Below are 25,740 nucleotides of genomic sequence, written 5' to 3'. Positions count from 1 at the left end.
CGGTCTGGCGGAAGCTCAATATTCGACTTCATAACTTGTTTAAATAGGGATATTTTTTTACACAAATGCATCATTTCGCTTCAGAAGGCCTTTATTAACCCCCTGGAGCCATGTGGAGCGCACATTTATGATGGATGGATGTGGATGGAAGCACTTTGTTTAGCTCATACTTATTGAACCCTATCACTGCCATTATAAAGCTCGGATGCGTCAGGATATTTATTAATATTTCTTTGATTGTCTTCGTCAGAAATAAGAAAGTCATATACACCTAGGATGGCTTGAGGGTGAGTAAAGCTTGGGCTAATTTTCATTTCAAAGTGAACTAATCCTTTGACATGTTTTAATATTGTTATTTAATATATAACTTCCTAATAGAAAAAGGATAAAGGAAAGTAATTAAAAGTCTAAATAAACACAGTCTCCTATTTGTCAATGCAGTTGCATTTCATTTATTATTCAACAAATCTTCAAAACTACTAACTGATAATGGAGTTGTTAATTAACTTGAATTGTTAAGCGTAATGGTAACTGGAACAGGTATCTTTAAAGTCTTATTCTCACCCCTAAGGATTTGGAAGCATTAATAATAACATAGCTTACCAAACATTATTATTTATGCATTGCTGCATAAGAAAATACCATGTTTTGGCCCAGTTCTAAGATAGCATTGCATGTATGGCAGGCTCAGAATGCATTGTGATGTTTTTTTTTAAAAACCTACCTACACTTGCACTTATTTTCCTGCTTCCTTCTGTCTCTCTCCTTGTTGAATTTGCTTTTGGTTATGTTTTGAGCCGACACGTGCACTGAGCTGTGGTTCCGTTGAATGTTACTTAACGGGAGCCTAGCAAGTAATAAGAGCTCCCAGCTTTCTGTGTGTGTGTGTTTTTACAGGAAGCCGCTGGAATGCAGCCGAATGGCCCACAGCTCTGCTTTAAGCCAGCAGCAGCAGCAACACAGAGGCTGTATTCATTTAGCTTGTCTCTTTTTTCCTACAGTTGTCACATGGATATCTTAAGTAAAAACAGCTCAAGGGACAGAAACGCTTTGCCTCCTATCCTCAAATTCTAGAAGATGAATTTTTACTTTTGTGTGGCCTGATGCCCCATTTTCATGCGTCAGCTTATAATAGTGTGAATGGGTAACAGCTATTAAGAGAGCAACATGAATACATCAGAACTAGGGCTGCACGATTTATCTCGATTAAACCGCATGCGATTTGGCAAAGGCTGCGATTATTTTATGTGCAGCTTGTCAGAGCTGTACGACTCAGTTAGTAAATGCTTCTCCATCTGAAAGCCAGAGGGCGCTCAGCGCAGAAACTCCAGTATGCCCTGCCACAGAAGTAGATAACGCGTCATATCGCTGTTGCTAAATAAACTGAAGATTGAAACACTTTGATTGATTAAACATGACTAATAAACACACGATTGCCTTATTCTGTGTAAGAAGCCACATCATCTCACAGAAGGATGCTTAACTGTCGTTATGAAGTGAATTTGGAGTAAAAAACATGTTATTAAATGTTGTCTTTTGTTGGACAAGATTTTAATAAATGCTTCTCATATCTGGAAAGATGTTTGACGCGTGTTGCTTTTTCAAATGTACATTAAGCGACTTTCAGATTGATTAGCATTTAGATCCATACTTCATTGACAAGCTGCGCATAAAAAAATAATCGCAGCCTTTGCGATTTCATAATCGCACTAAAAATCGCGTTTAAGTTCAGTGTTATTTTTCGTATCGTGCAATATATCGTGCGGCCCTAATAAGAGCAGGGTCTTGAGTCGTTATTTTGCAGTAGTGTTTGTTGTTACTAGAGGCAGATAAATTACACACTTCACCTTTAAGACCTAGTGTATTTGTTTCTGAATGTAGGTTTGAGGTTTATGTTGCACAGTGTGGCCGGCTGCTCTGTGGAGTGCATTATACATACAAGCCTGCTGTTGCAGAGGAATTATCAGCTCATTATGGGCCTGTTTGCCTCAGTGAGTCTTGTGTTCTCTTTCCCCAACCACCAAACAGACCTGAGCGCTGGCACTGGTCCCAGCCACAAAAACTTTCTCTCTTTCCCTGTCACACCCATACAACTTTGCATGCATCCTACAAACGCCAACACTGTTGTGACCAGGAAGTGATGTGGAGTGACTGGGTTGAGAAGGCCCAGCTCAGGGAATTATAATGAGGACTTTCCCTTGTACAATGGTGTGCAGCCTCCCTAAAAAGATTCTGGCAGACTACTTTCCTTCAAGCCTGTACAGCTAGCTTTCCGTTTCTTTGGTTTACAGAGAACATATGCACATACAGGCATTGAGATCCAGAAAATAGGATTTGTCAGTAATCTATAACAATAACCTGCTCTGTTTATACTGTTTTATTGCCTGGTCTTGATTAGTTGGTTGAGTTCTTATTGTCATGCCTGTGTTATTCTGCTAACATCTCTTCTAGTCGCCCCCTGCTGCCTGATGCTGGTGGTCGCCTAGTGTCTGCCTGTTTCTGATGTCACATCCTGCCGAGGATGAGCGGGAGTGTGGTATAGTACATCAAGACGGATGGTTGTTGCATAAGACCCTCATGCATGCTGGCCCCTCCCTCCTCTCTCCCACCAAGCATCTTTGCAACTGACAAACGACAATGTTAGCAAAGCCCCCTGTTCTTCGCCCCACAGTATCGCTGCTATTGATTTGTACATGAATGCACATACAAACACAGAGCAAAAAATTGTAAGGATGCATATGGTGCTGTTCGGCATGACACAGTTTATGCTTCCTTTCACACTGGATACAATTTTTTAAATTTTTCAGTTAAAACAGTGAGGTGGATTGCAGTGGAAAGTAATAGAATGCAAAGGTTCAGAGACTTGAGATTGTGCTGCAATGCTCAAACCAGTAACTAAAATAAATAAACAAAATGAAATTCAGTTTAAAAAAAATGAAAGAAACGAATATAGAAATGATGCCTTAGCAACTTGCCGATACAAGTTGAAGTATTAATACTTGAAAAAACTAAAATTGAAATAAAAGTAAATTAAAACTATTTAGAATTTTTTTTTTTTTTTTTAAAGCTAAAAAAATAAAATAAATGGCAAGCGCGAAACAGTTACTACAAATTAAACTAAAATTTGATTTAAATCTGAAAGTATAAAAATAAAAGCAAACTCAAATTAATTAGAACTATAATATATAAAAGATACTAAAACAATGATTTACTCACATTTAGAGCATTTTATATAGACAATATAAATTGAATTGCAGATGCCATTTTTAGCATGGTATGAATATAGTAATTTATATTTAGGAAAATTACACATTTACACTCAAAGTGTTCAGATTAATTTAAGATTAACAATGCTAATACACAGGGATCTTTCAATTTGAGGAAACAGCAAAGTTTTGGCTTTTTATTGTATATTTTTCACAAAATGTAAAAATAACAATGGAAGACCTCTAATCATAGTAAAAAATCACATCCTTTTTTTTTTTTTTTTTTTTTTTTTATATAAATGTTCTTTTATGTTGTGTTGCCAAGCAATCTTTAGATAGAATTCTAAGTAGAGTTCAGAAAGTGTGCAAGTGTGCTGCTATGTGTTTGAAAGATGTTTGTAGTGCTCAGTATTCAATTGGCAGAAATTTGTCTAGTGTTTGTCTGGACTAGTTTGTCTCTAACAGGGTATGGTAAACTCCATCCTTTCCTCTTCCTCAGCTGCATCGTGCTGCCTGGATAGTACTCTGGCACTCTTACTGTAATAGTTACTACAGAAAGACACAACAAAACCAACCAATAACTATTTAGGTAGTAAAACCCAAAGCTAGCACTTAGATTTACTTGTTTGAGGGTTTTCATAAAAGGGTCATTTGCAGGCAAGAGAATAATCAATAATGAGGCTTTGATTACATCATTGCATATTTGGCTGGAAAAAGCTGGCACTGAGTTGGAGTATAATAAGAGTCTGTTCTCTTTGGACTTTGGTGTTTTGTGTATATGGGAGGCGCTGGGATCATTTGTAAACAATGCTCTCCTTGATGCCAAGAGAGCTAGTGTGCTTTTGTAAGTGTTCATCTCATTTTCTGTGTTTCTGTCTCTCCTGTACTGGAGCCATCCCTTCTTTCCTCCCAGCATGCATGCTTTCCGGTCGTCTTTCTGTCTCCTCTGCATCATTAAAGTGCGGGCACACTCTGCACAGACATTTAGCCCTTGGCCACCTGCCCGCCTACATGTGAGCCTCATTTGGTGTGTTTATCCTGTTTCCCATTCAGCCATTGAAGTGTTGTTTTCCTCTAAACTTGGGACCGCACCTCTGGTATGCAGAGCTATAAATTCACACACCCACTGTACTTTTAATATTACAAGAAGACGGTATACTAAAAATCAGCCAGTATGACAGGGAAATGTGTGTGTGTTTCTGTGTTTGCAGTCCTCGCAGTGCAGCCTATGCTCAGAGGCTGGCTTGCTTTTGTGCATCTATTCAGCTCGCTCTATTGTGAGCAGCGGTGCTAATTGCAGTCTGAATGGTCTCGGCTAAATGTTTTGTGACAGTTTGAAAGCATGAAAGAAGAGAGGGGTGCACAAGAAAAGGAATCTCTTTTTTTTTTGTTTTTTTTGTTTTTCCTCCCTCCTAATGGCACAACGGAATGCTCTTGGCTTTAACCTTCAACTCCCATGCAACCCCTTTCCCCTCCCTCACGAGAGAGTCTCCTCTCCGAATCAGGAATAGAGGTAGATATAAATAAAGCCCTGGTGAGGGAACAGAGATCGGATCCTGCTGAAGCCGTGTGGGACGAACGGGGCGGTCGCTCGCGTACTGAGCTGCAGCTCCTTGGCAGCATTTCAAATATGAGCCTCAGAAGCCTCGCGAGCAGCAGACATATTGTAACAGGGATGGCCAGTGCTCTGCACGCAGCCTAGCGCTTCTCTCAGGATGGTCGGGCGACATCTCTCTTCAGGTACTTTTCCACTTCTCTGCGACCCCACCCCCTCCAACCTCATAGTACGATCCTCCACGCTTTGATAACAGGCTTTTCCTTTGCTTTGCTCTCTGCTGTACTGCTGCTGTTTGATTTGGAAGTGTACCATTCAAATAACTGCAAATAAAACGCAAATCCCTAAAGCTATTGCATTGCTTGTTAGAGATTAATGCAGGGCAGAGGTTTGCTGCGCTCATCTGATAAGCTTTCTTCAGCGAGACACTGTAAGATGTTGACGGCAGCTCTAAGCTTTTTTGGCTTCAGTTCAGATTTGATAAAATGGCGTCCATTACTACGCAGTGACTCTTCAGAAGGACAGCATTTGTGCTGGAAACACTCTATCCTCTCTTTTGTACACTCCTGCGTTTTTATCTTTAGTTGAAAGTGTTTTTTGTGTGGTTTGTGACCGAAAGCTTGGTGTGCACGAACGCTGCTGCTTTGCTCAGATCTGACAGAGACTGAGCTGTGCCTGCGCATGCAAAGCCACACAAAAACAACAACAGAGTTGAGCGAGTGCCAGGAGGCTGGGCAGCATTTGCCAGCTAATTAACACAACAGGATCCTGGTATCCATATGTGGGCATTTGCACTGCTTTCAATGTTGTTATCAATGTGTCAGATCAGGTTTAGAATGAACATCTTTGAAAGCAAAGTCTGCGGTTGTAACCTGTCAGTCCAGCAGAGGGAGATGGTTGTGGTTGCTAGAACCAAGGCTTTGTGGTGACAGCAGTGAAAAATAATGACTCCAGGCTAGCACATACATGTGAAACAGAACATGCAGTTACTGGTGCATTTTTGTTATATTTTTATACATTATGACCATGGCTACCGTGCTGATGTAAAACCAATTTGTCTAAAAGGAAGCCAAGAAAAAAAATGTTTTGATCAGTTTAAGCAGATCTTCCGGTAAATGGTAATTTAGATGAAAGATTTGAAGTGTTTTTATTGTTTTAATGTAAATGTTTCATCATCTGAGAATGTTGTATTTGTATAGAAAGTGTTTTTATGTATATTTTTTTTAAATATCATTTTTTCACCCAAAATCTAATTATAATCCAATGATTAAAGTGTTGAGGTATTGCTAACTGCATTTATACATATAATGTATTTAATAACATGTAGCCTATAAAGAAAAGTATGCCTTGTTGTGATAATCTTATGAATAAATGAAATTAATGTATACTGCAGGCACAGTATTTTAATAGTTTCTCTTTCTTTCTCTTCTTTTTGTAGAGCTGCCCCCACAGAGTGCCCTGGCAGCCCAGTATGAGAATATATCCCTCAATCGCAGTGCCACTACAGCCTCTACCAACAGCTGCAGCGGCTGGGATCCACTGATTATTGACGAGCGCGATACGGAGGCGTGGCCTTCCATTTCATGCAAAGAAAGCCACGCCCCTGCAGGATGCCCCTTGGACACTGAAAGTATCAGTGACATCAGCAGCATGAGCATGGCCACAGGAGCTGGCCAGCAAGGCCATTTCTCAGCCAATCACCCCAGCAAAGCCAATGCCAGCCACTCAGGAGGTCTGCTCTCTAGTGGGGCCAGCAGAGGCTGGGGCTCTGGCCCTTCTCCTGCCAGTGGAGGAGAAGGGAAGAATGAAGTCTCCAGCACATCAGTGGGAACCAGGGGTTGGGGCTCATCCAACTTTAACTTGAACTTAAACCCCAACGCCAACCCCTCTGCCTGGCCAGTTTTGGGACATGAAGGGACCGGCATGGGTGGCGGCAGCTCTGGAGGAAACAACCCTCCTCCTCCTACTCTCTGTAGCCCACCGGGCACTTTGCCCAGCCAGGGCTCTAGCAGCAGTGGCAGTATGGGTGGTGCCAATGGAAATTCTGCAGGTAATGGTGGCAGTGGCAATGGCAGCACCACATGGGGTAGCATTGTGCCCAGTGACTCCTCAGAGCCACACTCCACCCCATCCACGAATGTGTCTTTCAGCTCCGAACCTCAGAACCTTAACACTGATGGACCAAATCACACTAAGCAGGAGCCCAGAAGCCCAGGCCACAGCCTGCCTAACTGGGGGGTTGGCCCTGCAGGCATGGGCTCGTTTGTTCAAACTCCAGGAGGAGCCTCGCAAGTCAATGGAGATGAGGAACCTGTTTGGGGTAATGGAGATACCAAGTCTGGTGGTGGCTCAAAAGACTCTGGTTGGGACTCAGGGAGCAGCTGGGGACAAGGTGGGGCCTCAGGCACTTCTGGCTGGGGACAAGCTGCCTCAACTGGGGACTGGGGTAAGCATTCCAACAGTGAGGCAAAAGGATGGGATTCTTCAAGCTCTCCCACTCAAGAGCAGCAGCACAATTCTTGGGTCCGTGGGGCCAATGCTACAGCTAGTGAGGGAAGCAGTGACAGCATGGAATGCCGTCCTCGAAGGAGGGACCGCTCATCAAGAGATGAGGCTCCCCCTATTCTGCCAGCCCAGGATATGGACCCTCGGGTTCTGTGCAACACAGGCTGGGGACAAACACCAGTGCGGCAGCACACAGCTTGGGAGACCGAAGAAGCTGCACGCTCCAACCGCAAGAATGACATTGGAACTGATGCCTGGGGCTCATCCTCAAATGCAGCCAATCTAGGACCAACACCAACTTCTGGCAGTGCCAACCCAAACTCAGGCACTACATCCAGACCTGACTCTGGAGGCAAGAATGAGGGCCCATGCCCTAGTACTGGAGCTACATCTGGATGGGGCACAGCTATGCCATCACCCCAGGTTAGCTCTGGTTGGACTGATTCAACCAGCAACAAGAAACCTTCCAATGGTCCTGGAAGTTGGAGCAGTACCCCAGCCGGAGGCCCAGGTGGCAGCCTGCAGAAAAGTGGTCAGACTTGGGGTTCAGAGGAGAAGTCTCCTACCTGGGAAGACAGTCACGCTAAAGTCAAACCACAGGGCTGGGGTGAGGGGCCCAAACCATCTCACGGATGGGGTAATGGACCTGGTGGAGAAAGTGGGTCTGGAGGAGAATGGGGTGAACATGGAGATGGAAAGAAAAATGGTCCCTCCAGCTCTACCTGGGAGGGAGAGGGTACCAGCTGGAACGAGGGCTCCAGGGGTTGGGCAAAGCCTACTTCAGGAGTAGGGGGAAACTGGGGAGATGCACAACGACCCAGTGTGTCACAACAAGGATGGAATAAGCCTCAGGAGGGCACCAATGGCAATAGTGGCAGTGGAAGCATGGGTTCTTGGGGAGGTCCTAGCTCTGTAAAGCAGAGTGGCTCTGGGTGGGGTGGAGGAAATGGTGGAGGTGTTAAACCTGACCATACTGGAGAGCCCACTGGATGGGAGGAGCCCTCTCCACCCTCCGTCCGTCGTAAGATGGAGATCGATGACGGTACCTCAGCTTGGGGTGACCCAAGCACTTGCAACAAGACAGTCAATCTCTGGGACAGGAATAACCCTGGGATGCAAGGCAAATCAGGACCTGGCAATGCCAACAATGTACCCAACAACCATCATCATCATCCCCACCATAACCAGCCTCCCGTGCAGGCTCACAGCCATGGAGGGCCAAACTCAAACAATAATAACATTTCCCCTGATAACGCTGGCCCACATCAAACGGGACCGCCTCACAATAGAACAACCCTCATGAATCCAGGTAAGAAACAACTTTTTACTTTGACATCTATTGACAATGACCTTTAACTAGTTAAAATGTATCACTACACTTTTAAACATATTTCCACACAAAAAACAACAAAACTGAGTAACAGTTCATGCTAACAGAGTAGTGTTTACTTTCAGTCTATGAGTGTAGTTCAACATAATGTTTGAGCCAGGAGGAAGTGTGTAATTAGAGTTGGGCCACCATCTGTGGGGAGTATCACTATTCCTCAGCAGGATACTTGGAACAGACCCGACGCCCTCTGCTGTTTATGTGTAGCTTTGCACTCCCTCTGCCAAAGCTGTATTTAACATGGCATCCTCAGTTCTCCCCTGTGCCAAGAACTAAACAGACATTTAATATTGTAATGTATTATTCCATTTTAAGACAGAGGAGCCTACAAAGTAACATTTGTTTTTGAAAGAAATAGAACAAAGTTTTAATTAAAATGTGTTTTAAAAATGAATAAATTCTTAAATTCATGTTTTTTTTTGTTTGTTTTTTGTTTTTAATTCAACTTTGTACTCAAATTGTGGGCTGGTAATATAGTTTGTAGAGGGGGAAAATTAAAATTTGAAGATATCTAACTTTTGGACCCACTGTATATACTACATGGTGTCAGCCTTAAAAGCATGGCTCATTATGCAGTGAAAACTTAGGGTGCACTTGTCCTGAAGTTTGAAATATTTCTCTGCAGGATGGAGTGAGATGACAAATGTCCATTCAAAACCTGAGCCCTCATGGGGGGAGCCAGCCACCCCTGCAGCAAGTGTGGACAATGGCACTTCAGCATGGGGCAAACCCCCAGGTGGTTGTGGCAGCTGGGGTGATAATGGCCCTGAGGTCTATGGTCGAGGCAACGGACCCCCTGGATCTGCCCCCTGCAAACCTGGTTAGTTTTATTAATTTACATTTATTTGAATAAAAATATTTTTATTTATTAAATATTTTAATGATTTTGTGTGGGGGAAAAAAAAAAAAAAAAAAATCACATGCTATTATCACATGCAGTTATCAGAGCTTTGAAATGTGTAACAACAGGGCCCCCTGTTGTTGTAAATAATGCATTGCAGGATTGTACATGTTTTGCTATTTCATTAGGGAAAAATTAGTTTGTTTCTTTTAATTGTTAACACAACCAATTGCATATATTAATCTGTATTATGTACACTTCCAATAATCTGTCTTTTTCTTCTTCTAGCCCCAAAATCTATGCAAGATGGCTGGGGAGGTGGTGAGGACATGGGCCTGTCTGCAGGGCAGTGGGAGCAGGATGAGAGTGACATGTGGAACAGCACTGCATCTCAGGAGAGCAACTCCTCCTGCAGTTCCTGGGGCAACCCACCCAAAAAGGGCCCACCAAAGGTAAAAAAAAAAAAAAAAAAAGCTACATGAGTTTAATGTAGGTGTTAGTCACATTACATGCTGCATATTGAGTTCATCGGTCTCTGTTTTTCTTTGAAGGGAAAAGTCCCAAATAAACAGGATGATACCTGGATAATGAATCGTCTCATCAAGCAGCTGACTGACATGGGCTTCCCTGTAAGTGCTGCTTATCTTTGTTAATATCCAAATATCCCTCTGTATGTTTGACTGTTGTGCCTGGGGTTTATTTTGTGATACTGACTGCCTAATTGTATGTTATCCCTTACATATGGCTATAAATGTCTAGTTACAAATGCATTGGCTTTTTAACATTAATATGTGTTATTAATGCAAATGGTTAATATATGGGTTTTTACTGTGTGTTTGTGTTTGCCTTCGCAGAGAGACCCTGCAGAAGAGGCTCTCAAGAGCAACAACATGAACTTGGATCAGGCCATGAGTAGGTGTTATACATGCAAAATCTTCAATTTCTTCACAGCTTCTTTGCTGGAATATGGTATTTAAATATTAGTTGTGTTGTAGGCGCCCTTTTGGAGAAGAAGACCGAACTAGATAAACGGGGGATGGGAATCTCTGACTACAACAACGGCTTAGTCAATAAACCAATGGGATGCAGGCCTTCAGTCATCTCCAAAGAATCCTCTTCAGATCGCCCCCCCTTCTTGGACAAGGTTTGTGCTTCTCACAATTAAAAATCAGCACATTCTGGTTATTCCATCTGGAAGACTTTACATTGTGGTGGATTTTATTTGACCTAAGTTTTTTTTGTTCTTTGTTCTTTCCTCCTTAGGATGCTGGGCTAGCAGATGATGCCCAAACCTCACCGTTTATGCCTTCTCCGAGCCTGAAGCTCCCATTGGGTAGTGCTGCACTCCCTGGCCAGAGTCTTGGAGTTGCAATGCAAAACTTGAATAATAGACAGGTGGGTCTATGTATATTTTTCATCAATGTTAAATCATATCTATTGTTTTTGTTTACTTTAATTGTTTTACGTCTATATTAGTTTGATGTAATACAGTGACATTCATACGTTAATATTTATTTTATAAGTGTGGCTTAGGTGCCAAGATACTTTTTGGGCTCATTGTTATTCAGCATTACATTAGTCATCATCCACCTTGCTGTATAGTTATTGGTATATTGCCCCTATTAAACCAGCAGTATGAGGGCATGACAGCTTTGAGCATATCCTCATGAAGTCTGTTTCCGAATGAATTTTTTGTGCGTGTTTGTGTAGATGCAGAGTGGAGTGTTTGGTAGTAGCGGAGCAGCACAAGCCCGGGCCCTGCAGCAGCAGCCTCCTCCCCAGCCGTCAGTGCCACCTCTCAACTCGTCCCAGCCTAGTCTACGCGCTCAAGTGCCTCAGTTTCTCAGCCCTCAGGTGTGCAGAGACATGGACACAAGTGGTTTAGCACCTTGCTTACATTTGGTGACATTTTTTTCACCATTTGAGTGTTGTGTGGGAGTGTTGAAATCATGCTGAACTCTGTTTTTTTCACTGACAGGTTCAAGCACAGCTTTTACAGTTTGCAGCAAAAAACATTGGTCTCAACCCTGCACTTTTAACCTCACCAATAAACCCTCAGCATATGACCCTGTTGAACCAACTTTATCAGCTGCAACTGGTAAGTGCCAGTTTTTCAGCATCTTGTTGACACTTTCACCTGTAATTTAAAGAATATATTTTTATTTGTCTGCATATAATCTTATATTTCACTCCTAAATTCTCATCGTAATGTAAATTTGTCTATGATTTTGCAGGCGTACCAGCGTTTACAAATTCAGCAGCAGATGTTGCAGGCACAGCGCAGTGTTTCTGGCCCCATCCGTCAGCAAGAGCAGCAAGTGAGCAGTTCCCTCCCAATTAGTGTCATCATGATACCAATTAAAAAAAAAAATATGATTCTCAATAATGATTTGTTTGTTTCTTTGTATTTTAATATCAATTTTTAGATCTCAGTTCTGTGTTCACAAGCATGTCCTCTTGCAGGTTGCACGTACAATCAATAACATGCAGCAACAGATCCAGCAGCACCAGCGGCAGCTGGCTCAGGCTCTGCTGATGAAACAACAGCAGCAGCAGCCACCCCCCTCACACCCGGGCCTGCATCCCAGCATAGGCAAATCAGCTCTGGACACATTTCCATCCCATCCCCAGGTCTCCAGCCTCTCTGTTTCCGACCTTCAGACCAAAGAGCCACAGTCTTCTCCAAACTCCTTCTCACCCTACCCTATTTGTGAGTTGCCAACACTGTCTATTATTGTATGCTTAGTGTTTAGACTAGTAAAGATCCAAATGTTCTTCTTAACACAATTCCCACAGTCTTAGAAAATCTGTAAAAGTCATGGGAATTTCTGTAAGGAATATATATTTCATGTTTATCTCTGCTTTGAAATGTTTCATTAGCTAGATATTGCTGTTCGGTAAATTTGTTTGCAAGCCATATTGATGTCAACTTGTTTTTTTGTTTTTTTCAATGAGTCAGTCAAACGGGTTCACAAATTGACCTGAATGATTAATTGGCAAATAGGTCTGAATCACAGTGATTTTTTTTCTTTTAAAACTCCTATTCAGTAACAAATGACTAGAAAGGTCATGAAAAAGTTATGGGAATTTATGGGAACTTATTTTAAAATTACCCTCGCTGATCCTTGCATATGTGCTTCTCTGTAGCTGGATTGAACCCCAACATGAATGTAAACTGCATGGAGGTGGGTGGCCTCTCCATTAAGGACTCTCCTCAGCCTCAGTCACGCCTATCACAGTGGACACACCCTAACTCCATGGAGAATCTATCTGGCAACTCCTCTCCTATGGAGCCCAATTTCAGCAAGCATGGTACACATTGCTATTACATTTATCAGTAAACGTACTGTGAATATGTGGTATAGTGGTTAATATCTGGCTTGATACGATGATATTCCATACCACCTATGTTATACAGGTGCCATCTCTGCAGGCCCCAATCTGGGTCCCCCTAGTAAGCCCCAGCTGGACGACTCCTACAGTCCCTACAATCTGATTTCAAGCTCCGAGTCTCCTGCCAGCCCTCTGGCACCTCATGATAGCTGGGGCCAGGGAAAGAACAACAATGACAAGATCTCCAATGGGACTAATGTCAACTGGCCTCCAGGTGACTAACTGGCATCTCTAAAATCTCTTTGGACTAGTTGTAGGATTATGAAAGCACTGAAAGGATTTAAAAGTATTTGGATACTTTTGAAAATTTAGGTCATATTTAAAGTAACTAAATGTCATTACACTGGATTAAAAAAAATACCAAACCAAGTAGCATCTGCAAAAAATAAATACATTAATAAATATCCATTTTCAGCTGACTTTTAAGTTTGCATAGGTGTACAACAGAATAACCACAGGTGTAGGTCTTCACATTAAGATAATACACTAATGTTTGACAACCATAAATTATTAAAATACTTTATTATTTGAACAATACATCTATTATTTTATCATTTGAATCCTAACTGGGGTTCACAAAACCCTGGGGCTTTGTGAGGGAACTGCAAGGGGTTTGTGAGTTGATGAAAAGCATAGAATGTAAAATTAAAATATATAATTAAAAAATAAAAAACAATCAATAAAACACTTAATAAAAAAAGATCATTAACCAACATCAGAGAACTGTGAACATGTGAATGTGTTAAATTATTGAAATATTAAAAAAATCAGGAGGATTTCAAGTAATTTTTTTTTTTTAGGTCAGAGGGGTTCGGCTGATGAGAATTCCCTGGATTGGATAATTTTTATATAATAAAAAGATAATCAGACATTTTTAAGTGTGTCCAAATACTACATGCATCAGTCAGTGTGTGTCATACATGATCTGATTTGTATGAAACTCCTTTAGAGTTTTGTCCAGGAGTGCCCTGGAAAGGACTGCAGAATATTGACCCTGAGACTGACCCCAATGTAACTCCAGGGAGTGTTCCCAGTGGGCCCACCATCAACACCAACATTCAGGATGTTAACCGCTACCTGCTGAGAGACAGGAGTGGAGGTAAGAAGACCAAACACATTTTCCCTTAAAAGAAATGATCTTTCAGTGAACGTCCTTTCAGGTGACACTGGAAGCAAAAAACCTAAACAAATCCCATCATACCATCTCTAGTTAAATACTTCTGTATATTCTGAATAAAAGGTATTGCATATTGCAGTATTGTTTTTTTTTTTTTTTTTTTTTTTTTTTTGAATGACTTTTTTTTTTTTCACATAAAGCAACCACTAAGTTTTTTCTTTTCTTCACATGCATTATTTTTCTTATTTCCACTTTGAATTCTTGCCTGCTTTGTTCGGGACACATTGTAGGTTCCACCCCAACTTCCTCACAGGGTGAGGCTGTGCCTCCCTCCAGCGATTGGCCAGTCACTAGCTCTTTCAGTCTGTCCTCCCCCGAGGCAGACAGCACAGGTACAACTCCCAGAATCCCGTTCCTGCCCTCAGTCCTCCCCATAACACTCTTTTCTTACAGCTTTCTATTCAACCTAGCATGGGGCCCCAAAGGGTGGTCGCATTCCTGTATATCTAGTGCATCTGACTCAAGTGTGGCCCTTTCCCCCTTAGAGAGCTCTGTCCCGCCTACATTCATCCATACTTCCCCTCAGTTGTGTTAGTCACACACTGCCCCTTTGTTCAGCATGGTCACCTGCTAACTGTGATTTTTGTGAGGTGGAAGTGGTGAGAAGGCACTTTTTTTTCTCTTTTTTTTTTTAAATAAATGAGGCATGTACTATTATGATGTCACACGTGGGCCTGGACCCTGTCTTTCCTGTTTGCGGTGGTGCATCAATGACTATGACTGCTGTGAGAACACCTTTCACCACAGTATGTCTAATTCTGGGTTTCACAGAATTAGAAAGAGGAAATAAGATGTCTGTTACCGTACTCTGTCTGTTTCCTTTTCTGACCTTTTCACACTTTCACTTCTCTGATCTACAGGCAAGCTATCTGACATGAAGTCCACTTGGTCCCCAGGGCCCATCTCACACACCCAGCCTTCTCTCTCTCATGAGCTTTGGAAAGTTCCACAAGGACCCCGGAACACAACAGCTCCCACACGGCCACCTCCGGGCCTGACCAACACCAAGCCCTCGTCCACGTGGGGCGGAAACACCCTGGGCCTCGTGGCTGGCTGGAGCAGCTCCTACTCCTCAGGTGTGTGTATGTGAAAGGTGCAAGTTTAATCCGAGGCAGCTATTCTTAGGCGAAGATGTGGGCGTATTGAAACAGCAGTTGAATTTTGTCAGTTGACTGTTTTATGTGGGTGTGAATGCTAGTCAAAACGTTGGGGGTCAGATGAGGTGAGGATTTTGAACGGTTGGAGCGTTTGCGAGCACGGGCTTTGGTGGTGTAGCAAAGGTTTTTTTTTTTTTTTTGTAGTCTCACATGTGTCATGTGTTAGTCATTCCCAAGCTGTTGCTTGATCACACTTTTAACTGAAACAGTTGTTTATCATACATTTTTGCTGTAGAAAAATGTGATGTAGATAAATTAAAAAGGGGCAGTTTAACCAAAAATATTTTTTTTATCACTGACTCACCCTCATGACATTCTAAACTCATATGACTTTCGTACTATGATTTTCGGCATAATGTTCACATCGCTCTCTTTCTGTACAACGAAAGTGAAAGGTTGACCAGGGGTTGTGCATCATGACAAATTTGGCTGAACCGATATTAAAGGGTCAGTTCACCCAAAAATGAAAATTCTGTCATTAATTACTCTCTCTCTCTCTCATGACGTTCCAAACCCATAAGACCTTCGTTCATCTTTGGAACACAAATTAAGATATTTTGATGAAATCCGAGAGGTATATGACTCCTCAATAGACAGCAATTTAATTACCACTGTCAAGGTCCAGAAAGGTACTAAAGACATTGTTAAAACAGTACACGTGACGACAGTGGTTCAACCTTAATTTTATGAACTGCACAAGGAGAATGACAGGGAAGAGAAGAGATTGTTGAATAAAGTCATTATTTTTGTTTTGTTTTTGCGCACAGAAAGTATTCTCATCGCTTCATAATATTAAGGTTGAACCACTGTAGTCATGTTGACTATTTTAACAATGTCTTTACTACCTTTCTGGACCTCAAAAGGTGCAGATGTTGTTGCTGCCTATATTTGGTTCAGAAACCCTCGGATTTCATCAAAAATATCTTAATTTGTGTTCCGAAGATGAATGAAGATCTTATGGGTTTGGGACGACATGAGAGTGAGTAATTAATGACAGAATATTCATTTTTGGGTGAACTAACCCTTTAAAGTTTTGTTCAATGCCAATAAGCTGTTAATTGTTTTCAGGTTATGGCCAGTATTAAACTCAATACTATTTTGTCTAAATAAAATTAAACTTAGAACCCTAAAAATGAAAATCAGTCAGTTTAAATGTGACAAGTGGATTTAGGCATCACATTATAATATACAGCATGAAAAATTTATATTCATTTCAACTAAATAAAAACAATGGAAAAATATAGAATAATATAGAAATGTCTATGTTATGATATATAAATAATTCAAGTTAAATTATAAGTTATAAAATTATAAGAATACATATTTAATAAAATGTTTACTGAGGTGCCCTTATCAAAATATATAAATAATATTTTATAAACCATATTTTTTTTTTAATAAAAGCAAATGATGATTATGTGACTATTACTAATTATATTACTAATATTTAAAATAACTGTTTTCTCAATATTGAAAACACCTGTTCTAATATTTTTGTGGAAACCGTGATACTTTTTTATAGAAAGTTCAAAGTAACTGGATTTATTTGAAATAGAAATATTTTCTAACATTATAAATGTCTTTACTGTCACTTTTCATCAATTTAATGCATCCTTGCTAAATAAATTCTTTAAAATCTTGCTTGCCCCAAAGTTTTGAACAGTAGTGTACATGGTACTTTAATTCTTAGATTGTGTTGTAATGGTATAATATAACAATAATTATAATGGTATAATAAAGTGTTATTTCTCTCTCTAAGTAGGTACCACATGGAGTACAGACAGCTCCAGCAGGAGCACTAGCTGGTTGGTTTTGAGAAACCTCACACCTCAGGTATTCTTGTGGCTATTGTTATGTTCGTTGACTTATAATTTCTTGGTTAATTGTTTGCAGTGTTATAAATCTGCTCTTTCTGTTGTGACATTTAGATTGATGGCTCAACACTGCGGACACTGTGCATGCAGCACGGCCCGCTAATCACATTCCACCTCAACCTGACACAGGGCAATGCCGTGGTGCGCTACAGTTCTAAAGAGGAGGCTGCCAAAGCCCAGAAGTCCCTACACATGTACATAAATCTTTCACCTTTGTCACTTTTTTATTTATTTATTTATTTATTTATTTATTTATTTTGCGGTACCAACCTCTACTATATGATCACAGTCATCTGTTCTCTTTCTCTAAATACTTGCGTTTCAGGTGTGTTCTGGGAAACACCACTATACTGGCAGAGTTTGCTGGAGAAGAGGAGGTGAACCGCTTCTTTGCACAGGGTCAGTCCCTTACGCCCACCACCAGCTGGCAGGCCAACCCCGGCACCAATCAAACTCGGCTGGGAGGCGGAGGGACGGCGGCCACACACCCCATCGGCCACTGGAACAGCAGCAGTCTGGGAGGAGGAGGAGCAGGCGGGACAGGGTCCGGCGGTAAGGCAAGCAACGAGCTGCTGTGGGGGGGCGTACCGCAGTACTCCAGCCTGTGGGGCCCGCCCAGCGCGGAGGACGGTCGAGTGGTCGGCAGCCCCACCCCAATCAATACGCTGCTTCCTGGAGACCTGCTGAGCGGAGAGTCCATGTGAGAGCGCCAAGCGCTCAACACCCTACCGCAGCGAAATATGAAACTTCACGAGCAAAAACCAAGCAAATCATTTGGCGATAATCAACGTCAGTAGAACTGTGAAAAACCAAGAGACAGGAGGCTCAGGCCACACTTGCTTAGAGGCTGCTGACCTTCTTCCTCTACTTTTTTTGTTTTGTTTTGTGACTTTTCATCTGTGTTCTTTTGATCATTAGGCTTGGATTACAGTATTCTATAGACTTCTTACGAAGATCCGTGACTAAAAGAGAAGTGAACCTTTACAGAAACGTTTCTCTATTAACTGATACCAGTGTAAAAGTGTATTTTACTACAAACCGATGAGACAAGCTGCCATTGTTTTAAATTCCTCTGGCACGAGTACATCTTGTCAGCCCTATCACAGCATATTGCCCTCTCCCCGAAGAAATATGCGTCATTCCAAACTAATTCACTCCCTGTGTTTTGGACTGGCTTTTTTTTTTTTTTTTCTTCATTTGTCCTTTGGATCGTTTGGATTAATTAACAGCACTAAACTTTAGCCTTAACTGCTGATCAGTCCCACTCCACTTGTACTCTGAAGAAACATCTTGAGAATTGCACATTTTCTCATCTCTGAGCCAGGACTGTCATGGGTTCGATCTCAGCTGCAGCATTTGTCCTCCTTGTTTCCCTCGATTGCCATCCTGTCCTCATTACTCTCAAAAGGACAGACATGTATATGACCCCTCTGCACATTTGAGGCATTTATTCTTAAGCTGAGAGGACATGTGGACAGCTGAGGAATATATTAACCACTTCTCACAAAAAAAAAAAACTGTACAGGAAACACTTTTTCAGATGGACTACTTTCATTTTCCTAAATGACCTCGGTCCTCATTGTCGTTCGTCTGACGTGCAATATATGCCACAGACTCTTCCGTCCATCTTTACGCAGTGCTTTTTTGCCGGCGGAAAGGTCGGAGCTCATCTGGGGACGGGAGGGATCAAAGACTCGTCTCCAGCCCACCAAGCATGGGACTGAACAGAAGAGGACTCTGTCAGTGTGTAAGCCCATGGTGATGAAACATTCACTAGCACTTCCTCTACACACTCAAGGACAAGTGTGACTACAGGGGCAACAGGGGCTTCAAACCAAATAAGAGGTGTTTCTTTGTAACCCAGTAGACAAAGTGCTTTTTTTTTTTTTTTTTCGTTGTTGTTGTATTTGGTACAAAAGTATGGAACAAAGAAGGTGTGGTTTCTTCATAGCACTTAGCAAGAGCGTCAAGCTCCGACTTTAATGCCAACAAATCACACGTGTACGTGTGAAACTGACAAAAAGCGACGATGAAAAGCAATCTACCGAACTTCTCCTCCATGCTTCTTTTTGAACTCTAAACGGATTTTGCCGTTTCATTTCTTCTTCGTCTTTCCACAGTCTTTCAACTTTGAAATCAGACATTTCAAAAATGGTAGCAAAACGAAGGGATGTCTGATGAGGAAAAAAAACACCACAACAAGACTGAAACGTTTACGTGTTTTTTCTTTCAGATGATATATATCAAAGTAAATATCACTGTTACAGTACTCCAAAATCATTAGCCTTTTTGTCTGGAGATGCTAGACGTGTTGTAATGTTTCTAATGGATTCTGTGGGGCCCCCTGCCCTGGTGGCCCTGCCTACCTGTATGATAAGTGTGGCCATTGAGTGCCTATCTGCTGTGGCGCCTCGGGTGCCCACGCTCTGACTTTTGACCCGCTGTGCCAGGCCGGTGCACCAGATGCCAGAACGGACCTGCCTGGGCCGGAGCAGTGGCTCCTTCAGACCTGGCTAATCAGTACGTACTACTACTGCGCCAGCACTCGACCTCGTCTCAACTTCACTCTCATAGACTCTCTCTCTCCTTCTCATGCAAAGATCACTTTAGCTGGAAGTGGACAGGTTCGTTTCAAGTACTTTTTACGATCAATTGGGTTTTTCCCTTCTGGAATTGCCAGTGTTGTTTTTTTGTTTCGTTTTTTTTTTTTTGGTCAACATTGCTGTTGTTATCGTCGTTGCTGTTGTTGATGTTATATCGTTCTTTTGCGCTTTTTTGTTTTTTGGTTTGTGTGTGTCAATGCAGTGGTCTCTATGGTAGCTGCTCTCACCAGCCCCTCTTGCTGCGCATATGCAGAAAACACTCTGATTAAGAGGCACACCTCAGCGTAAACCTTGGCGATTGAAAAATATGGAATCACTTGTAGTGACGGAAATGGATTGTTTTCAGTCGTGCGTTTAAGGCCGGAGCGCACTTTTAAGGCATGACGAAGAGTAGGTTGATGGTGCTCAGTTTGTCTTCTGCCTCTCCTCTAAACTTTCCTCCGCTCCGGCGTCAGAGGCCTGCCAGGCCACACGCTCACACTGGTGCTTACGACAAAGGGCAGACAGAGTACACTACTTTACCTGGTCGCCTCTTCTCACAGTAATAAAAGCAAACGATAACGGAGACTCTGCTCTCCACTTCTATGCAAAGACCGACCGAGAGGTGCAGTTCACGGCCTTCAGCTTCAATCTGTAGTTCTCTCCAAGCCCACTCTTCAGCTTACCAGGAAGATCATGAGAAGGCAGCTTCCTTACGGTGTGGCCTAAAGAAAGAAACCGGCCCGCTTCATTTGAACTGATTACCAGGCCCTCACTGTTTACTCTCTGAATGATCTCTTACATTATGTACATGCAGTCTCAGGGCAGCCTCAGAGAACCCCAAACTGTTTATCGTTACAAGCGGGGCGTAGTCGTGCATTATCGCATTATCCGATGTGGCTTTAAAGATGCTAAATGGGTGGGCGAGTGGACTCGGAGAAGGATTCGCAGAGGAAGTCCCTCTGTTTTTTCAGATCCTAATGTTCCTATTCTCAACCGTAGACTTAACCTAGACATGAATCTATCAGAGTGGGATTCCTTATTTCTTGAAATGTGTTTTGATGTTTGGTTTTGTAAAGAGCACATGGAGATGGAGAGGTAGAATGCAGGTTGGCACCAAGACAGACGGGTAGCACCTTGTCCCAGGTATCAAATATATACGCCTGGGAGGACTGCTGAGAATTAAACAGGGAATCCAGAATGTTTAGGTGCACTGTAGATGGTTCACATTTGGGTACATCTTTTTTTAAAACCAAAAAAGGTTTTTTGTCGCATTATTATTAATGTTATTGTTGAAAAAGGAAACTTTAAATCTGTAGTACACTCTTTGACTGAAGTGCTTCTCTCTGCAAGCCTTTGACGCCCTGATGTGGCGGACAGATGACTCTGGGGTTGCTGTATTGATGGTATTATATTCTGTCCCGACCCGATACTAGGGGAACGGTACAGATTATTTTTTATTTCGTTTTATTTTTTAAACAGGTCCAGGTCCACATGGACCTATTGTATCAGGAGGCCTGGGGCACATGCCAGTTGATACCAAGTCTTAAAAGGGGAAAATCCCTTTCTGGAAGAAATTTTCTTCTTCTTCTTCTTCTTCTTGTTTTTTTTTTTTTTTTTTTTTTTTTTTTTTTTTTTTTTTTTTACTTCACACTCGAGTGACACTAGCAACAATCACTATTGCCTGTTTTTGAAGATATATATATATATATATATATATATATATATATATATATATATATTTAACTGCCTTTCTCTAAGCTGTACTCGAGACCACAGATTGAAAAAGAAAAAAAAAAAAGAAAAAAAAAAACGACCATCCAAAACTTGTTTAAAATCCAGAGGAATGCCTGTCAGGCTAGCTAGCTAGCTAAAAAAGTGGCCAGTCCTCCACTGTGGGCATACTGAGTCTTATCTGTAGGACTAATGTACCCCAGCTCCACAAGATCGGCTCAGATGCAACTTTGTGTAGATAAGAAGTCCGCTTCAATCGTACAAAATAACAGGGCCTGGGTGGAGATGAGCTCTAAGAAAATCAAATCCTCTTTCTTAGGGCCCTGGCTAGAATATGCACATGCTGGTTGATATACATGTACATCTGAAATCCTGTGTATGTATATAACTGGTTGTAATTTTTATTTTTATTTTTTCCATTTACTTTTCATTTTTTTCAGGCCTGAGTAACCCCGTTTCCTTCTCTCCATGAATTTACCTAGATGATAAACGCATAAACATATCAAAATTATACAAATGAAAAAACACAAATACTTGAATCAAAAGAAGCGCCAATAATGTAATGTGAAAATTTTTGTAATAATTTTGTCATTCATACACTTCCAAGCTTTTTGATAACATCAGTTCAAACTGAACGAGAAAAAAAAACGTAGTTAAAAAAAAAAAAAAAAAAAAATTAAAAAACAAAGATAAGAAAAAAAAAAAGCAAAACGACATCGGTTGTATGTGAGTGTTTGCACAAGGTTGCGTGTACTGTATGACGGACGAATGCGTTTGTTTGCCTGTGTGTGAGTTCAAACCAATGTATGCTAGTGATTACAGTGGATTTGTTTTCGCCTTTGTTTCATCTTAGTGTTTTTTTTGTTTGTTTGTTTGTTTTTTTTTTTTGTCTGTCTTTTGTTCGCTAGTCAAAAATATATTCGGATGTGTATTGTTATTGTATTTGTTATTAGCTTTGTTATTAGAGTTGCACTGAGTGTCTGCTTCCCCTCATTCAGCTAATCGTACAACATGATATTAAAGTACTAAGGGGACAAGGTGACAATTCATGTGTTAATGTTTACTCAAGGACTTATTGAGAAATATAACAAGTGTGTTTTTTATCTGTAATACGATTATCTACCTTATAGTGGCTTTTATTGTGGAATAATCCATGATAAAGAAATGGATTATTTTGAGTATTGCACCATTTTTTTGTTTTCAGATTATAAACAGAAAAAATGCAAAATACTACAAAAAAAAAGTATATGAATATGAAATGTGGGGAAAAATCTTTTTGAAGAACTGTGGCCATAGATTGATTTAGAGGGACTTGTAACTCCCCATGTTACACCATGATGAGCTGGATAGACATCTGGAGAAGAGTTTCTTACAAGACTCATTTCAGAGGTGCCTACCTTTCTGGTTTGCTATTTTTTTTTTTTTTTTTTATTGTTAATGTTAATTTCTGTTCTAGTTTTTGTTCACTATCTTTGTGCAAGGCCACCAACAGTTTACAAACATTTCATGTTTTTCTGAAGTTAAAGGAAAAAATGTTGCGATGGGATTGTCATGAGAAGAGAAAAGAAAGAAAATCCTAAAGGACATATACTTCCATCAAATGAATAACAAAAACACTTTACAGAATGAAGATTATTGTGCTACTTGGAGAACTCTGGGATTGATCAGTGTTGTCATGTTTTTGTTTTTATTTATGTTGGCAATGTTACTTACATAGATTATCAAAGCCTGTATTTTTTTTTTTTTTTTTTTTTTTTTGGAAAGCAAAAAAAATCCTTTTTTTTTTTTTAAAAAGAGAGAAAAGAAGACATAGTTGTTCACTATCTTGCACACACAAAAAAGTGGATCATGTCTCAGGAAGGCAAGGGTTCCAGAGTACCAACTCCACGCCATTTAATGTTTGTTTTTAGAGAAAGAGGATAACGGAGAGAAAAAAAAAAAAAAAAAAAAAAAACATAAGCACTGAAGGTTATGGATTTCAGAAGAAGAAAATACCTTTGTTTCTAAATCCGTAGCAGTTACATATTTACCAAATAATGAACTCTTAATGAACTTTAAAAGGAGTGCTTTATATATAAATCTATATATTGAAATTGCTTTACATTTTAAACAAAATGATCAATGATTTTGATTGTTCAAAAGACGGTGAAAGAACATACAAATGCTGTATGTTTGAATCTTTATTGTATTTTCTTAACATGAGGTCCCTTCCTGTTGAAATCAGGACCATTGTGCATTACTATTTCTTTCCTCTTTGTCATTCTGTCTCTTGTGGCGGGTATTACATGATGAGAACTAAAAACGAGGGGTTGGGGGCAGGGTTTCTGTATCAATTTGATTGATTTAAAGAGAAAAAAAAAAGCTGGTTTTTACGGATCATGATCTATGCACAAGGGGGGTGGGGTTCTTAAAGCCTCTGTGACCCATCTCTCATTGGGATTAGAGGGATTCTTTTTTGTGTGTCCTTTTATTGTGCTCATATGCTCTGTTGTCTCCCTCCCCCACCGACCCCATCTTACTTCCCATTTTTCATGTTTCTTACATACAGTACATCGCCATGCTGTGTATTCCTAAACCAATGAACGTCTCATTCTGAAGCACTGTGGGGTTTTTTTTTGTAGCCCATGACTTTCAAGGTTGTCTGTGTTCTTTGTGTGAGTGAGTGTTACTGGGATGAGTGTGGATGGAGATACTGGGTTGCTTTTGCCTTTTGATTTTAAATGTTAAGGAATATGTCTGTACTGAGATTTTAAGAAGTCAGTGGCTTTTAATGTTTTTGTTTGTTTTCTCTCTTTTTCTCTTTCCTCATAGAATGTGATTGTTGACATGCACCGAAAAAAATGTTTTGAACTATGGAGCTTCTTTCAAACAATTAATAAATTGCATTTTTGTTCTTGGCTGTAATGAATTCGGTTTGGTCATTGAGTATTAGTGGACATCACTTGTTATGATGAATACAGGTAAAGTTGGATGCTTAAGCTTAATAATCTGTCACTGTACTCTTCCAATAGGATGAAAAATGCTTTAGTGAAGTAGTGTGGGATAACGTTTATTTAACAATTCGGATGGAATAAAAATAAAGATGCCCATGACAAATGATCAGGAAGTATCCAACCTGTATTCACCTTGCTTTATTTAAAATTATAAAGGGTTAGTTCCTGTCCTTGATTCTGATCAATAGCTGTGTTTTGTTGACCGCTTCACCCAACGGTTCTGTGTATCACTACACAACACCCTTAGAAACCACTCTTAGCAACGTAAACTGTTTGTTCTCAATTGATATTGCTCATTGAAGATTACTGTATTATGTAGAAGAATATTGTGAGAAAGAGATTGATTGAGCGAGTTTATTAGCTGCGTTCAGATTTAGCATTTTCCTTCAGGTCAGTCTTATGTTCATAATAAAACATCTGTTTAAATGTCCGATGTAATATCTTGTCCTTTTAACAGTTAAGGGGTTTTCCCGTGACTGACAGCGCTAGTCAAAGCATTTGTCAGTTGCGTCTTGTTCCATGTTTACAACAATTCAGTCATTTCAATATAGAAGTCTTTGTGACTGAGTGAATCACTCATAAAGACAGTCTTTGCCGCCATCTAATGGCGTGAAAATGTAACTTCTGTTGCTGTTCATGGTCAGAGACTTTTTTTTTCCCCGGTGGAAGGAAGGCTTTAGTGAAAGTTTACTTCATGAAAGTTGCATTGATTCATATTTTTGTCTTTAATATTTTTATTGTGTGGTAACCGTTTTTATAAAAGCAATAAGGTACTCGAGGCTAGTGCTGTATCATGAATAAGTCACTCCGCATCGCGTCGTGCCTAACAATGCCCTTCAGCCGTGACTTATTCACAATACAGCACAGCCTCGAGTACCTTATTGCTTACTTACATTAAAGAATATTTTCTAATTCTTCTTTTATCATTTAAAACAACTTGGTTAATGGAAGCACTTTTAACCCAATTTGATCATTTTATGCCAATAAATTAGGTTATACTATTATTATTACATAGCATAATTATTTTAGTAGTTGTAATTATTTTTTTATACTTTGTCTATATAGTCATTTGCATAATTGCTGTGGCAGTTGTTAATTATGCATACATTAATTGAGATAACAGAATATTTGTACTTTATTTGTCATCACAGGACAGTAAAATACAGAAAAACTACAAATTGATGGTATTTCTTGGGGGGGAAAGCCATATTGCTTTTAGACATTTTTTTAACACACTTAAACTGTGTAATTGTAAATGGATCAGAATATCAGGTTACAAGCTTTTTTTTTCTGATGTTGATGCCACATGATCTGTCCTTGGGGTTGTACAGTTTTT

The 25,740-nt window shown here is 40.5% G+C and overlaps 1 protein-coding gene across 8 annotated transcripts in view; it reads left to right on the top strand.

The window, feature by feature from the left end:
- tnrc6c1 (trinucleotide repeat containing adaptor 6C1) overlaps nucleotides 1-24,315 on the top strand; it is a 58,793-nt gene extending 34,478 nt beyond the window's left edge. For 4 of the 8 annotated variants that reach the window (XM_051885387.1, XM_051885367.1, XM_051885376.1 and 1 more), the window contains 19 exons: nucleotides 6,200-8,575; nucleotides 9,279-9,473; nucleotides 9,783-9,946; nucleotides 10,046-10,123; nucleotides 10,349-10,406; nucleotides 10,490-10,638; nucleotides 10,758-10,889; nucleotides 11,205-11,348; nucleotides 11,473-11,592; nucleotides 11,729-11,812; nucleotides 11,958-12,204; nucleotides 12,642-12,806; nucleotides 12,913-13,101; nucleotides 13,837-13,986; nucleotides 14,295-14,396; nucleotides 14,925-15,140; nucleotides 16,981-17,054; nucleotides 17,150-17,289; nucleotides 17,421-24,315. In XM_051885387.1, coding sequence (XP_051741347.1) covers nucleotides 6,200-8,575; nucleotides 9,279-9,473; nucleotides 9,783-9,946; nucleotides 10,046-10,123; nucleotides 10,349-10,406; nucleotides 10,490-10,638; nucleotides 10,758-10,889; nucleotides 11,205-11,348; nucleotides 11,473-11,592; nucleotides 11,729-11,812; nucleotides 11,958-12,204; nucleotides 12,642-12,806; nucleotides 12,913-13,101; nucleotides 13,837-13,986; nucleotides 14,295-14,396; nucleotides 14,925-15,140; nucleotides 16,981-17,054; nucleotides 17,150-17,289; nucleotides 17,421-17,799 — 5,162 coding nt within the window. In that variant the 3' untranslated portion in view covers nucleotides 17,800-24,315. Of the gene's footprint in view, nucleotides 1-3,310; nucleotides 4,947-6,199; nucleotides 8,576-9,278; nucleotides 9,474-9,782; nucleotides 9,947-10,045; nucleotides 10,124-10,348; nucleotides 10,407-10,489; nucleotides 10,639-10,757; nucleotides 10,890-11,204; nucleotides 11,349-11,472; nucleotides 11,593-11,728; nucleotides 11,813-11,957; nucleotides 12,205-12,641; nucleotides 12,807-12,912; nucleotides 13,102-13,836; nucleotides 13,987-14,294; nucleotides 14,397-14,924; nucleotides 15,141-16,980; nucleotides 17,055-17,149; nucleotides 17,290-17,420 lie in introns of those variants that run through there. The other 4 variants (XM_051885389.1, XM_051885382.1, XM_051885385.1 and 1 more) reach the window with 4 other exon arrangements.
- Nucleotides 24,316-25,740: the final 1,425 nt, after the last annotated feature.

This window comes from Ctenopharyngodon idella, chromosome 3 (assembly GCF_019924925.1).
Source record: "Ctenopharyngodon idella isolate HZGC_01 chromosome 3, HZGC01, whole genome shotgun sequence".
NCBI lineage: Eukaryota > Metazoa > Chordata > Actinopteri > Cypriniformes > Xenocyprididae > Ctenopharyngodon > Ctenopharyngodon idella.
Note: the sequence above shows the minus strand (reverse complement) of the source record. Positions and strands in the feature narration are given on the sequence as shown.